Source organism: Pogoniulus pusillus, chromosome 25 (genome assembly GCF_015220805.1).
Source record: "Pogoniulus pusillus isolate bPogPus1 chromosome 25, bPogPus1.pri, whole genome shotgun sequence".
NCBI lineage: Eukaryota > Metazoa > Chordata > Aves > Piciformes > Lybiidae > Pogoniulus > Pogoniulus pusillus.
Window position 1 is genome coordinate 20,150,359 of NC_087288.1, and position 14,881 is coordinate 20,165,239.

Below are 14,881 nucleotides of genomic sequence, written 5' to 3' on the forward strand. Positions count from 1 at the left end.
GGGAACTCCCGGGGTCAGTGCTCCTCGTCTGTACAGCAGGTCACCCTCACTAGCAGGTACCTTCTTGCCTCAACTGCACGGCTCTCCACCTGCCTTCACCTCTCTAGAACCTGAAAGTGCTGGAAGAACCCAGCTGACCCACAGTCAGGCTTGGCATCATTAGGCAGAGCCCTGTTTGACCCCACCCACCTCAACTTCAAGCCTAGGCAGACCACAGGCCCGCACTCACCGCTCCTGGTTGCCCAACTCCTGCCAGAAGCTGAACACAGTCAAATGCATCTCACGGGGGAAGCAGTACCCAAGACCTCATGCAGAAAAGACAGCAGCAACAGAACAGCAGTAGCATGAAGAATGATTTATTAGTCCCTGGCATCACTCCTGTACTGCAACCCGTGGCAGGTTGACATAGCTCTTCATGGGTGGGAGAGGCTTGATCTTGCGCCCGGCCCAGCCACCTTTGCGATGCCACAAGCCGGTGTGCGGGCGCTTGCCCAGCCAGCGGTTTCGGCCTGCCTTCCCGATCACCCGCTTGTTGTGGTCAACGTTGGAGACACGACCCACCGTGGCCACACAGGTCTCCAGCACCTAGTGGACAGGTAAGAGCTGCTGGCCTCCCTGAGCACACACAGCTGTGTGCCCAGGCAGTCGGTTCAGGGACAGCATGGCTTCTCTACCTGCATGTGCCTCTTTGATGGCAGCTGCACGATGGCCGTCCCGTTCACTTTCCTCAGCAGCACTCCACAGGTGCCTGCAGCAGGCAAGGGGAGAGAAGACAGCTACCTCAAGCAGCAGTACAGTGTATCTCACCCTCTGGTGAGCACAGTCCCCACACTAGGAACTCCCCAAACACCCTGCCATTGCCCTTCAGGCAGCACTCCCTCCTGAAGAGAAGACCTCAAGGCGTCACTAGTAAGTCATGGAGGCAGAGCTGCCTCTGCCTCTTTGGCGGGCTGCCTTACACCCCAGTCAGGGAAGAAAGGACAGCAACTTCCAGAGCACTGTCCTCCTGCCCTCCTTTCTACCTGTGCTAAGCCCAACCCAGCTACAGACGGTGAGTGGACTGCCCAGAGACACACCAGCTGCCCGGATGTACTGTGCCCCCTTCCCCGGGTGGCTTTCCAGGTTGCAGATCAGCGTGCCCACGGGGAGGGCACCTAGTGGGTAGGCATCCCCTTCGTTGGCTGACACTGGAAGACAGAAGCTGATGAGTTGGGCAAGGAGCAGGCAATGAGTCCCTGGCTGTGCCAGCACGGCCACCCTAGCCATGCTGGCAACATCTGCCCCTGGCCTGTCGTGCACCTGCCATCCTGCCAATGTGAGAGGAGTTCTTGATGATGTCCCCTGGCTGCATGTTCTCCGTGGCAATGATCCAGCGCTTCCGATTGCCGCCGGCCACCAGGGCGATGTCAGCCGACCTGCACGGAGAGCCCACAGCGGGTGGGTGGCTCAGAATGAGACACAACCTCCAGGAGCTGAGACAGAGCCCGTACCCTGCACTCGCCTGCAAGGGTCGTATCGGACGTTGATGACCTTCTCAGTGAAGGGCTCTGGCGGGGCCCCCTTCTCGTAGCGCAGCCGATGGAAGTCGATCATGCGGTACCTCCGTTTGTGTCCCCCGCCGATCCCCCGCACACGGATGCGTCCTACGGGACAAAGGGACAGCTGCTATGCGGGTTCGTCCAAGCCACACCGGCCCCGGGGCTCTGCCCGTCCCCGGACACTCGTCCGCCCACCTGTGTGATCGCGGCCGCCTGTCTTTTTCATGCCCACGGGCCGCACCGTGTACTTGACGCGGCACTTCCACATGGGGTCGGTGGTGCAGCGCGGCGCCGAGACGTTCAGCCCGCGGCGAGCAGCCGCCAGCGCTCCTCCGGGTAGGCAGGGCAGGGGAACGGGTGTTGGGACGCGGGGCAAAGCAGGGAGCCGGGCGGACAGCAGCAGCGCCCCGAAGGCGCGGCACAGCGAGGCCGCCATGGCTGCGGCGCCGGGCGGGGCTGCGGCGCTGGGCGGGGCTGCGGCGCCGGGCGGGGCTGCGGTGCTGGGCGGGGGCTGCGGTGCCGGGCGGGGCTGCGGTGCCGGGCGGGGCTGCGGCGCCGGGCGGGGCTGCGGTGCTGGGCGGGGGCTGCGGTGCCGGGCGGGGCTGCGGTGCCGGGCGGGGCTGCGGTGCTGGGCGGGGCTGCGGTGCCGGGCGGGGGCTGCGGTGCTGGGCGGGGCTGCGGTGCTGGGCGGGGCTGCGGTGCCGGGCGGGGCTGCGGTGCTGGGCGGGGCTGCGGTGCTGGGCGGGGCTGCGGTGCCGGGCGGGGGCTGCGCCGGAAGCGGCGCGGGGCGGGCCGGGCCGCGCGGGCGTCAGGGGCGGCGCCGCTGCGGGGCGGGGCCGGACTGGCTCTCGCCCCGCCCCACCCTCGCACCGCGACGGGGACGGGGACGGCGGCAGCGATTGCGACGCGGTGGCCATCGAGACCTCGCCTCGAGCGGCTTGGGCGGACACGGTTTGCCGGGTAGGGTTCTGGGGTGCGGTTCTCGGCCGATCTCCTTGCCTTTGGGACTCCTGTCGGGCCGCCGACCGATCGGCTGTCCGATCGCCGCCTCAGCGGAGGCCCGTGGGTGGGAGGGTGGCCGTCCTCATCGGTGCGGGCAGCCCCGCACGACCGCGGGGTACGTGGCCTCGGCTTGGCGGATAGCGAGAGGAGAGATGCGGTGGCCCCGGCGGGCAGGGGCGACGCGGCCTCCCGGAGGCGGCGGGAGAGGAGCGGGGCCCCCACGGTGCAGTCCCCCGCGCCCTGGTGGCCTGGGGAGCGGGTGCGGGTAGCAGCGCCCGCCCTAGGCGCGCCGTGCCCAGAGCCGGCGGTCTGCAGTAATGCTGCAGGCGAGATCGGCGGTAAGGGCGGCGGTACTGCGGACTTTGGAGCCGCCGGGGTGTGCCCTTCGGCCTGCTGGACCCAGCCCCCAGAGCCGGCGCTAGAGCGAGCTGCTTAGCTCGGCGGTCACCATCGGCTGCCGCCCTCTTTAGACGGCACCGGGTCCCCGAGGTGCTGTGCTCTCGGCCTCCCTGCGGACAGGGCCAGCTGCCTCGCTGCCTGTGCCAGGGGCAGCAGGCAAAGACCGGGAGCCCCGCGGGGTGAGCCAGCCTGAAGTCCTAGTCATGGCTGTGTCCCGGGTGCTGTGGGCACAGACTGGGGGATTCAGTGCTCTATAATTAGGCTGTGTCTTCACTGCCAGGAATGGCTTTCAGCCTAAGGAAAATAGTACGTGTTTGCTCTCCTGCTAGACAACTCGTGTGATTGCTTTTTTATTTACCTTTACTTAATGGTGTTGTAGCTGTGTGTACGCCCATAGCCCGCCCAGTATGCCCTCCAGAACGAGGAAGGGGAGAACAGCTTTAGGGAAGAAGAGTGTGTTGTGAGATGAGGCAAGAGAGAGTCTGTGTGTCAAAATGGCTGGGGTTCCCTCCTGGGACCCTTAGTCCTCTGGGGAAGCCTGGGACGGCAATCCCACTGAAGCGCTGACTTGGGTGGAATAGGTGGGTTGGGGATGGCATGCAGCAGGGGCTCAGAAAACACTGAAGAGAGCTCTGTGAGGGCTGCATGTTACTGTGGATGAGGTGGTTGCAGCAAGCTGCGTTAGATGCTGCGGCGTTTGCCCTCTCTCTATGTAAAACATCTAGAGGTCGAATGAGCGCTTCCAGGCAGCGCCTGGTCCGGCTCTGCACTGTGCAGTGCGGACACGGCAGGACTCAGCGAGCTTGTCCTGTACGCGGGCATTGCTGTAGGCACAGCCATAGTGATTGCACGGCTTGGAGGTTCTCTGCGGCTGCACCTGCTTGGCTTTAGGGGGTGGGCTGAGGTCAGCAGTGGGAACACGGGTGAAGGTGATACCAAGAAGAATGTCAAACCTTTCACCCCCGAGAAGTGCAAACACATCCCTCCCTGGAAGCGCTCAAGGCCAGGTTGGACAGAGCAGCCTGATCTAGTGGAAGGTGTCCCTGTCCCAGGCAGGGGGTTTGGAACTAGGTGATCTCTAAGGAGCCTTCCAACTCAAACCATTCTATGAATGTGGAAGAGTGTAGGTTGGAGCAAGATCTAGATGGATATGTGGCCTGGGACACTGGCCAAATGGCTGAGCAGGAACAACTTGATAGTGGGGCAGAGTGCTTTGGGCAGTGTGTGGGGACAGCATGGAAGCTTTGCCTTGCTGCTTGCTGCTCCCAGCGGGCCTCAGGGAGGGAGCCCTGGGTTTGGTGTTCGTGGCACTTTCTGCATTCCCTGGAGAGCTTCGGACCGTCCTGTCTCTGGAGTCTGGCTGCATCTCCTCCCCTCCCCCTGCTGCAGTGTGGTTTGGCTGCCTGGTGCCTGAGCTTCTGTTAGATTCGGAGGGCAGAGCAGAGGGCAGAGCGGGAGTCTTGCACGGCTGGGGCGTGCGGGAGTGCCAGCGCTGGACAAGCCGCTGCAGGCAGCCAGGTACTGCTGCTCCTCTGCAGTGCGGGGTGGGGGAGGATTCTCATCCGCTGACTGAGACGGGCAGGGTGCCCAGCTGTCCGGGAACAAAAGGAAGCGCGATTTCGGGCAGCGCTGAGGAAAACTTTTCTCCTTGGGAAGCTTACAGTTAGCCAGGTGGGCACAGAATTTCTCTGTGGTGCTGCTGAGGAGGGGTGAAGGGGTTGCTCTGGCTCGCTTGTCCCGAGGGTATGCAGCGGGCGTGCCTCCTGCTGCCAGACAAAGCCGGAGCTACGGTGATGGAGGCAGCTCCTAGCATGCAGCAGTGGCTCTCAAAACTTCCAGAGCATTGTTTCTTCCCTAACCTTCCTCCCATTAATAACCTGCTTCCGAAGCTGCTCCAACGCAGAGATGTAGCCCACGCACACACACACCACAGCAAAGGTTGGGGGGACCGGGGAAGCGATTGTTGGTAAGCTTCTGAGAGGGAGAGGATGCGACTGGGAGGAGCTGTCTGAAGAAGGGCTGGGGGATGGTGTTGCAGCAGAATGCTGTGGCCAGGCAGCCGGGAGAGGTCTGCACAATGGTGGCAGGCAGCAGCACAATTACCAGCAACCGCAGGCTTTCTTGTGTCTCCTCCTGTAGCTGCCATCTGACACTCTCTTGTGGCTCCACGCTGGGGTCTCCTCTAGTGCCCTTGGTCCCCTGTCTCCTGTGCCAGCTCGGAGACTTGGGAAGCAGCCGCCCTCGCTCTGTGCGAGGGGAAGGAGGGTGTTGTTCAGCAGCATCTGGTCACAGAACTGGCTGGCTGAGGCGGAGGGTAAATAAACATGGCAGAGCTTCGCTGCAATTGGTAGAAGGAGCAGGGAGCGCATGCTCGTTCCTTCGCTGCTTTGGAGGCATAGCCAGGTAGGAAGAGCGTTAACTCTAAACACCAAAATGGCTCTCAGGGCACAGAGGAAACGTGGCAAGATTTTGAGCTCTGCAGGGGTGCTGGATGGAGGTCTGGTGTGTGAGGAAAGAGCCAAAAAGCTCCTCAGAGAACTCCAGCTGATCCGGGGAGACAGAGGTAAAACAGACCCCTTGCTTACTGTGCAGGTGCAGCTTTGTCTCTGTGGGTTTGTTGGCTGCTGTGTTATGGTTTACCAGACCCGTTTGCTTCTGGAAATGATAGCTGAGTCTTGCAGCCTGCAGTCAGCTGGTCCTTGCAGCTGCCCCAGGTACCCTACTGAGGGAATGTGGACTCTTCAGAGCCCTTCAGGGCACACAGAGTGGCTTCAGGGTGTTTGCTGGTCCCAGAGGCATCCTAGCCATCTCCTGTACTCCTGAGGCATATCCAGTACTCTGCCCTCACATTAGGCAGAGGGGATGTGGACTCTTCAGAGCCCTTCAGGGCACACAGAGTGGCTTCAGGGTGTTTGCTGGTCCCAGAGGCATCCTAGCCGTCTCCTGTACTCCTGAGGCATATCCAGTACTCTGCCCTCACATTAGGCAGATGCCTGCAGAGGCAGTGGCCCGTGGGAATTACTCTGCTTGCTTTGATACCACTTCATCCTGTCAGGGCGAGGTAGTGGCTCTCATTTAGTCTGTTACAGAGCAAGACTCACAATCAGATTCTGAAGGCAGAAGGGGATGCTTGTCCTGGCTTTGCTCCAGCTGCTTGGCTCTTGTCTCTGCTAGCCTGGAAACAAGTTTTAGTGACGTTCCTCTGTAGTCGCAGGCACAGCAGGTGTAGAATCGATTTGATGAGCTGCTGCAGACAGGAGAAGGATTTTAAAAGCAAGGTCTGATCAGCTGATCTGGAGGTGCCAGCACAAGCTTTCTGGTGAGTGAAGGTGGCGATGACTGCTCGTCTGCTTCCAGTGGCCTGCTGGGGCTGTAAACAGCATAACCTGCCTTAAGGAGCAAAATGGCCCTCTGCTGATGGCACATCGTGGTGATGGTTTGGCTTGGGGTTTTTTTGGTTGGTTGCTCGGTTTTTTTTCAGTTGTTTTTTAATCCTTGTTGCCTCCAATGTCTCTGTTCTTTGTTAATGAATGAAAGGAAAAAGACCTTTCTGATCTTGAGAGGAATGAGTGGTCTGATACAAAGCCAACCAGAGCATCTCCTCTGTCCTCCTCAGAGTACAAATGCTTATTGGAATTGAATCATGCTTTGGTGTCACTAGAATTGGTTGTTTTGGTCAATCACAAGCATTTGGCTTGTGATTTCCAGGTGTGGACTGCAAAGCAGGAGGCAAATGGGAAGCTCCCAGGTCCTTTGTGTAGTGGTGTGAACCTGAGGCACTGTGTTCCTGTAAACCTGGCTTGCTTTAGGTTTCAGGAAGGTTATGATGTGGTGCGTTTTCTGTTAGAGATGGTACGTGGTGGGGAGCTTAAGCTTCTGAGGGTGCTGAAGGGAAAGAGCATGAAGGGAAGGAGCCTCCTACCTCCTTGTGGGAGAGGCCTTCCACTTGATCTGCAATTCTGGTTTCTTAGTTCTAGGTAAGAGCCCTTGGGGCTCTTGCAGCCTGCTGGTTAGCACAAACTTTCCCAACACAGGCCTTCTGGTATCTAGAAGCTTTACAGTGGAGCTTTACACTCAGCTTGAGCTGGCATGTGTCAGCTGCTGCTGAAAGAAGCAATCCTGGCCTTGATGTCTGTCCATGGGATGGTGACAGCTGGGCTGTTTCCAACAGCACATTCAATTTGTACCAAGTTACACATGACTGTAAAGCTGAAAAGGGAAAGCTGGTTGGGTGAAGCCTTTCTGGGCATGGAGATTGGCTTCAACACCAGGCAAAGGGCTGCCTGGATCATAGAATCACAGAGTTGTTTTGGTTGCAAAGGAGCTCTGAGATCGTTGGGTCCAACTGTCAACCTAACCTCACCGTGGCCATTAAGGCACGTCCCAAAGTGCTGTGTCCACACATTTCTTGAACACCTCCAGGTACAGTGACTCCCTCACCTCCCTGGGCAGCCTGTTCCAATGCTTGACCACTCTTGCACGAAGAAGATTTTCCTCATGCCCAGCCTAAACCTCCCTGGCACAATTTCAGGCCATCTCCTCTCGTTCCATTGCCTGATATGACAGAGAGTGTCCTGAGCTTGGGGCGTGGGGGAATGTGAGCAAAACCTCTCCTTGCCTCCATTCCCTGCTCTGCTATGGCAGGTGGACTGCATCAGCTGTCTTGCTCTGAGACATGGGACCCTGTCCCTGTGGGACCCTAGTGAAAAGAGGCATGTGCTGCATTCCCTGCCTAGAGTCACTTGCTGGTGCTGTGGTGCCTGGGCCCTTGTCCTGAAGTGGTGTTCAGGAAGAGCAAATGTTACAGTTTATCTGAGGAATTCAGATGAGGAGTTTCTATTTATTTTTTTCTTTCAATCCCACATGAGGATGCTTAGGGCATGGGACAGGGGCCTGAAGAGCTTTTGTCATCTGCTTTGGGTGATACTCAACCCTTGACTGACACAGATACCTGTGTCACACAGCCCTGCTTTGGATGAAGGGATGAACCAGAGATCTCTAAGAGACCTCTGGACATCCCCTCTGCTTAGCACAACAGCCAGAGTCTTACTGGGGAGGAAGCTGTAACAAGGCAGCCTCTCTATGGTCCTTAGAGTCATCTGTGTGTTGCTTTGACTCTGTAGACTGTCTGCAATGCAAGTAAGGTCCAGGCTGGAGGCTGGAGTTGAGAAAGAATTTTGATGCTCCATCCTACTGCCTGCTTTTTTTTGGCAGTAGGATGGAGAAATTTATGACACAGAGACCCATGGTGGCAGAGGACCTCCTGCACGTCAGAGTTTGAATGACATCATTTGGCTTTGGAGTTGTAGCTCGGAGATGTGCTGGCTCTGAATTCCCAAGATGCTATCCCCTGACTGATCTCTTTGTGCGTTGCCAGTGGCTCTAAGGGAGCAGAAGCTGTACCCAGGCATTTCTGGCAGTGGTACCAAGCATCACAGAGCACCATTCCTTCTAAGTAGTCTCCTACAGTCTGCTTTCTGACACTATGGTATCAAAATGAGGAGAAAACTTCTGTTTGTGGCACAGCCTTTGCAGTGCTTGCAACCTTGGCACTCTGCTTGCTTGGTCGTTGTTGTTTTTTCAGCATCCAAGGTATTTATTAGGTCTGGATTCTGTTGCAGTATCCCTTAGGAGTGAGCTCAGCTGTGTATCATCAATCTCACTTCTGGCTTTGGAGGTCAACCTGTCTTTCCAGAGAGCCTTTATTCTGTTTAACAGTAATGAGCTGGCAGAGATCCAAAGAGGAAAAAACAAAACAAAACAAAGAAAGCCTGACACCCCTCCCCCAAAAACACCAACCAAGCAAGCCATCAAACCCAAACAAAAAGCAATCAAACAGAAAAACAAAACCAAACAACAACAACAACAAAAGCCCAAACCCAACCCAAACCAACAGAAACAAACAACCCCACCATAACCAAACAAAACCCAAACCCCATCAAGCTCCCTCCTTGCAAGTTATTTTGCTTTCCAGATACATAACCTTGCTGTTTCTCCAGGCAGGAAAAGCATCTCTCACAGTGTGATTGCAGAATCATGGAACGTCAGGTTGGAAGGGACCCACAAGGATCATCTGGTCCAACCTTTAATGTTACTGGGGGGACTTGAAGCCCAGTGTCTCTCTGTCTAAATGCTGCCATTGCTATCTGTCTCCCAAACAGAGTCACTCATTTTTGCTGTGGGTCAGACTTCATCTTCTCCACGGGAGGCTTTTTACCAGAACACAACTCTTTTTTCTGCAACCACTGTATCCTTCGGTCCCCTTCTTTACAGAAGAGTGCACTGATACAAAGCTGTGCCCACGTCTGTGCAGAAGTGCTGGCAGGTCAGATGCCACTTGAAGCAAGCTGCAGTTACTGTCTTGCCAGCATTGCTTGTGTGACATTGTGATGGTGCCCCATGTCTTGCACATAGAACGGTGGAGCTGGTGGGCTTGGAAGAGACCTTTGAGATCATCTAATCCAACTGCTTGCCTAGAGCACACAGTCATAGAATCATAGAATTGTTTTGGTTGGGAAACACCTCTAAGATCATTGAGTCCAACCTTCAAACTAACACCACCACAGCCATTAAACCATGTCCTAAAGTGCCATGTCCACATGGTTCTTGAACACCTCCAGGGATGGTGATGGCACCAGCTCCCTGGGCAGCCTGTGCCAACACCTGACCTTTCTCTTGCAGGAAAGAATTTTTCCCTCATATCTGTGATGGTTTGGGTGTTCCCCACCCCTACCCCCACTTTGGAAATCACCCAGGATAGACTCAGCTGGCTCTGGAAATGGAATGAAGCTTTGTATTTACAGCTTAGCACAACAGACAAGCAGATAGTTACAGGATATACAGTGATAGACAGACATAGACAAGGGAAAAGGTAACACAGACACACAGCAGCCCTCCCAGAAACCTGAGTCCCCAGGAGGGGCTCCCAACCACCCCTTCATCTTCCCCCTACCCCTCTCAACCTTAGACCAGTCCCAAGGAAGAATGGAGGTTTGGGTTAGGGTTAGGAAGCAAAGTGGATCAGTCAGAGAGACGGAGGCTGAGGTTAGAGAGAGAGATGCACCTCGGAGCTTGCCAGCCACAGAAGTGCTTAATCTGTGTTTTGATTCTTATACATCTCAGCAAGCCTATGAGTGAGGTAGACATCAGCCTTGTTTTCCTTTCACAGCCTGTAATCTAGTTCTCACCAAAACATTCTAGCTAGGCTCTAACTAGCACAATATCTGACCTGAACTTCTCCTGGCACAATTTCAGGGTATTTCTTCTTGGTTTATCACCTGATACTAGGGAGAAGAGACTGATGCCACCACTACAGCTAAAACAGTGCCACTAAACCACATCCCTCAGCACCACATCCATGTCTTTTTAACTACCTCCAGGGATAGTGACTGTACCACTGTTTGGTCCAGGGACATGCAAGGAGGGAGCCAAGACAGCAAAGTGAAATGAATTTGTTGAGGCTTGTGTAAACCTGAATCCGGTTTCTGTCCTATTGTAGCTGACTTCTGATTTCCCTGGTGTGTTTTGTTTTTCCTTTATAGTTGCCTAGCTTTAGACACCATAATCTAAGCTTTAAGATTCTCTTTGACCCATTTAGTCTGGTGTCCTTGTTCCTGCTGCGGCAGCTGTTGTGTGTTTAAGATGGCAGTGAAGCTTCCAGCTCTTTTCTCTTCAAGCCCTTGCATGTGGGAGCAGCTTTTCGAGGCAGAGAAGTGGGCTGCTGAAACTGCTAATGCTCAGTGCTTTCCCGGTTATGCACTCGAATCCAGGAGGAAGGTTTCTGCCTGGCAGGATGTGCTCGCTGATGGCTTCCCAGCTGACTGCTGCAGCTGCCACAGAGCTCGGTGCACGCATGTTCCTTCCCTGCCTCCTGCAGCACTCCGAGCGGGAGCAGGGGAGGAGGGGAGGTGGAGATGGGTGTTGCTGGAAAGCCAGGCTGTTCTAGCAGCTGACTGTAAATAGGGAAGACATAGCAACTAGAGCAGAAATGTGCTGCTGGAGACCTGGGCTGTGACACCTGCAGAGCTGGGAGAAAGGCAGCAGGGTAAACTAGGAGCTCGCTGGGAATCGTTTCCTTACTGCCAAAAGCAAAGGAAGATGTCTCCCCTCCGCTCTGCAGGAACCTCTGAGTGCAGTTTCTGTCTGAATAAAGGACACTTGGTGCCCTTTTCTGAGCGTGTGGGTGTAGGACAAGTGCTTACACGCTAGCCTCAGCCTGCCTGACCTTGGTGTTGGTTGCCATAGAACACTCATCCTCTCTAGAGGGCTGGGAACAGAGTGGAGATCTGCCAGAAGTGGGGAGAGAAAGAAATAAGGCTCTGTAGGGAAGAACTGTCACTTTGGAGGGACAAGAAGTCAGTTCCTGCCTGTGTTGGTTTTCTTTGCTGTGCAAGAGGTAGCAGCAGTGACTTTTCTGTGTTCTTCTCTTGGTTTTCTTGTTGGCACTGGGAAGTGAACATCCCATGTGCTCTTGTTCTCAGGTTTTACACCCTCTGTCCAGCCTGGGTGGTGCCCTGTCCACCCTTGAGCACTGGAAGCATCTGGGCACCTAGTTGAGCTGTGCCTCTAGGACGTCATCCTAGAGCAGAGAGACTGGGTTTGCCTGGGGGTGTTTGCACAGCCAGTGAGAGAGGAGGAGCCTGTGTTGGTAGGTCTTGAGGAGCTGAGGATGTAGGTGTAGGGTATAGAATCATAGAATCAACCAGCTTGGAAGAGGCCTCCAAGCTCATCCAGTCCAACCTAGCACCCAGCCCTAGCCAGTCAACCAGACCATGGCACTAAGTGCCTCAGCCAGGCTTTGCTTGAAGACCTCCAGGGACGGCGACTCCAGCACCTCCCTGGGCAGCCCATTCCAATGCCAATCACTCTCTGCCAACAACTTCCTCCTAACATCCAGCCTGAACCTCCTCTGGCACAGCTTGAGACTCTGTGCCCTTGTTCTGCTGTTGGTGGTTTCCTGGCAGCAGAGCCCAACCCCACCTGGCTACAGCCTCCCTTCAGGTAGTTGTAGACAGCAATGAGCTCTGCCCTGAGCCTCCTCTTCTGCAGGCTGCACACCCCCAGCTCCCTCAGCCTCTCCTCACAGGGTTTGTGCTCCAGGCCCCTCCCCAGTTTTGTTGCCCTTCTCTGGACACCTTCCAGCACCTCAACATCTCTCTTGACTTGAGGGGCCCAGAACTGGACACAGCACTCAAGGTGTGGCCTGAGCAGTGCTGAGCACAGGTTCAGAATCACCTCCCTCATCCTGCTGGCCACACTGCTCCTGATGCAGCCCAGGATGCCATTGGCTCTCTTGCCCACCTGGGCACACTGCTGGCTCATCTTCAGCTACTCTCTCCCAGCACCCCCAGCTCCCTCTCTGCCTGCCTGCTCTCAGCCACTCTGTCCCCAGCCTGTAGTGCTGCTTGGGGTTGTTGTGTTGTAGAACCCTGCACTTGGCCTTGTTCAGTCTCATCCCCTTGGCCTCTGCCTACCCATGCAGCCTGGCCAGGTCCCTCTGCAGGGCTCTCCAGAATTCTTAGCTGCCAGTTCCTAGATAATCAGTTTGGAAGACAGGAATGTGAGGCACTACTCTGTGTCCTCTGTCTTGACCTTAGTGAGGGTTTTCATGCTACTCTTATAATTTGGTCTTCTGTAGAGCACACTGTGAACTGTCATAGTCCAGATGAGGATCCTCCTTACCGAGTGCATGTGGAGCATAGCAGATAGCCCAATTTGAAGAATACAGTGAAGCTTGGCTCAGAGTTTGTGCTGATATTTGCTCTCTACAGCTACCTGAAAGGAAGTTGGAGTGAGGCCAGCGTTGGCCTTTTCTCCAGAGTAACTAATGAGAGGACAAGAGGTAATGGCCTCAAGCTGCACCAGGGGAGGTTTGGGTTGGATAGGAGGAAGAATTTACTGACTGCAAGAGTGGTCAGGCACCGGAGCAGGCTGCCCAGGGAGGTGGTGGAGTCTCCGACCTTGGAGGTGTTCAGAAATCAAGTAGATGAGACATTTCAGGGCATAGTGGTGATGGAGGTGTTGGGTGGGAAGTCAGAGCTGGGATCTCAGAGGTCTTTCACACCTTGCTGATTGTGTGACTCAGCGATGGAGAAGTGAGTGTGAAGTCAGCGCTGACTCTGCCGTAGGTGAGCAGGGCTCAGCCCTTGCTCAAAGGTATGAAAAGGAACCTAATCTTCAAGAGATGTGACGTGTTGGTGCCCTGCTGAGGTTCCCTGAGGTCTCAGCCGTGTGCAGAGGCTTTGCTGCTCCTCCTGAGGGATGGATGTGCATCAGTGGAACAGAAGGCCATTTGGAACGGAGAGGAGAGCTCAGGCCTATAGAACAACTAACTCGAGGAACTCTTGAAAGAGTGAGGCTTAAGAGGAGGGAATAGGTAGGTATATAATGAGATGTGTCTGCTTAGGGCAACTGCCCCAGGACTGTTCTCCATCTTCACTTCCAGTGAGGAAGAAACTGACCCCTCCATTGCTCAGGGCCTGCTCCTGGGCAGTAGTGTTAGCTGAGCTGGGTCACTTGCCCTGAGCCCCCCTGAGTAGAGTGCACAGCTGTGGGGAGAGGAACCCTGCCAAGTGGAGCTCTGCTCTCTGTCCTGTACCTGGGGCAGCATTTCTGCTTGTTCAGTCAAGCAGGCAGAAGGCTGCCTCTGAGCAAAGGCCATGCAGAGGTGGGTCCTGCAAGAGGACAAAGACAAATCTGTTGGCAGCTCCTTCCCCACCTCCTCCGAGTAGCGCCCTGGCAGTTTGCCGCCTTCCTGCCAGCAAGGCCCATGGGTGCTCAGGTTGCAGAGCCTCATGCCATCTCCTGCTGCTGGGCAGGCTGTGTGTAAGCTTTCCCATACAGGCAAGATTCTGTTCATGCTGTGAGTGTTACAGAATTGTTATCGAGTCATAGAATTGTTTCAGCTGGAAAAGACCTCCAAGGTCACTGAGTCCAACCATCAACCCAACACCACCATGGCTGCCATTAAACCATGTCCTAAAGTGCCATGCCCACAGGTTTCTTGAGCACCTCCAGGGACAGTGACTCCAGCACCTCCCTGGGCAGCCTGTTCCAATGCCTGACCACTCTTGCAGCAAAGACATTTTTCCTCACCTCCAACTTAAACCTCCCCAGCCACAATTTCAGGCCATTTCCTCACCTGATATGAGGGAGAAGAGGCCGACCCCCACCTCACGCCAACCTGTTTTCAGGGAGTTGTTGAGAGCAATGAGCTCTCCCCTCAGCCTCCTCTTCTCCAGACCAAACAACCCCAGCTCCCTCAGCTGCTCCTCACCAGACCTGTTCTCCAGACCCTTTGTCAGTTCTGTTGCCCTTCTCTGGACATGCTCCAGCACCAAAATGTCCTCCTTCTTGTGAGGAGCCCCAAACTGAACTCAGTATTTGAAGTGTGGTCTCAGCAGTGCTGAGTACAGGGACACAATCACTTCCCTACTCCTGCTGGCCACATCATTCCTGATCCTGGCCACCTGGGCACACTGCTGGCACATCTTCAGCACTCCTTACCCATAGTAGCCATTCTGTGCTGGGGCTGAGATGGTGAGGCTGTGCTCTTCTGGTCAGGGTACTTTTTGTTTGGCCCTGGAAGGTCACTAGTACCTCCCTTGCTGAGAGATGCTCTTACAGGAGATTTTCCTATGGAGGAAGCAGAAAGCTGTGAGCTGGCATCCCTCCACTTTCTACTCCCTTTCTTCTGCAGTTGGCAGAGGTGTTGGGCTCTGACAGCCTTCTTGCCTCAGTGGTCTGTGGGCAGGAGGTGTACGCATTGCAACCTCAGATGCCAGCTATAAGTCTCTGCTCACAAATGGAAGCTAAATCAGCTTTCCTCGCTGCTGGGAGTGTGGGGGTGTTGGAGGTCAGCACTGATTCTAGCCTTTTTGTCTCCTGTCCACGTGTACCACCTGCACTGCTTGCCAGAACTCCCTGCCACAAAAGCAGATACA

At 55.5% G+C, this 14,881-nt stretch overlaps 2 protein-coding genes across 5 annotated transcripts in view; one reads left to right on the top strand and one right to left on the bottom strand.

Moving 5' to 3' along the window:
• Window positions 1–340: 340 nt before the first annotated feature.
• On the bottom strand, window positions 341–2,007 carry MRPL2 (mitochondrial ribosomal protein L2). Its single transcript, XM_064164679.1, has 6 exons — window positions 1,734–2,007; window positions 1,502–1,643; window positions 1,300–1,415; window positions 1,077–1,187; window positions 675–748; window positions 341–585 (listed from the first exon to the last, which is right to left on the bottom strand). Exons 1-6 carry the CDS (start codon window positions 1,972–1,974, stop codon window positions 373–375), a joined length of 897 nt encoding a protein of 298 aa, XP_064020749.1. The 5' UTR covers window positions 1,975–2,007; the 3' UTR covers window positions 341–372.
• A 348-nt stretch (window positions 2,008–2,355) lies between these two features.
• Window positions 2,356–14,881, top strand: part of KLC4 (kinesin light chain 4) — a 28,881-nt gene continuing 16,355 nt past the window's right edge. For 2 of the 4 annotated variants that reach the window (XM_064164682.1, XM_064164684.1), the window contains exon 1: window positions 2,356–2,498. The gene's annotated coding sequence lies outside the window, so the exon portion shown is untranslated. The remainder of the gene's footprint in view (window positions 2,499–14,881) is intronic. The other 2 variants (XM_064164681.1, XM_064164680.1) reach the window with 2 other exon arrangements.

Excerpts from the sequence above, each read along its gene's own strand:
- MRPL2 (XM_064164679.1), bottom strand. The coding sequence starts at position 1,974 with ATGGCGGCCTCGCTGTGCCGCGCCTTCGGGGCGCTGCTGCTGTCCGCC. Across the intron at positions 1,416-1,501 it reads GTCCGATACGACCCTTGCAG|GTCGGCTGACATCGCCCTGG; the intron begins GCGAGTGCAGGG and ends CTCTCCGTGCAG. Across the intron at positions 749-1,076 it reads ACAGTACATCCGGGCAGCTG|GCACCTGTGGAGTGCTGCTG; the intron begins GTGTGTCTCTGG and ends TGCCTGCTGCAG.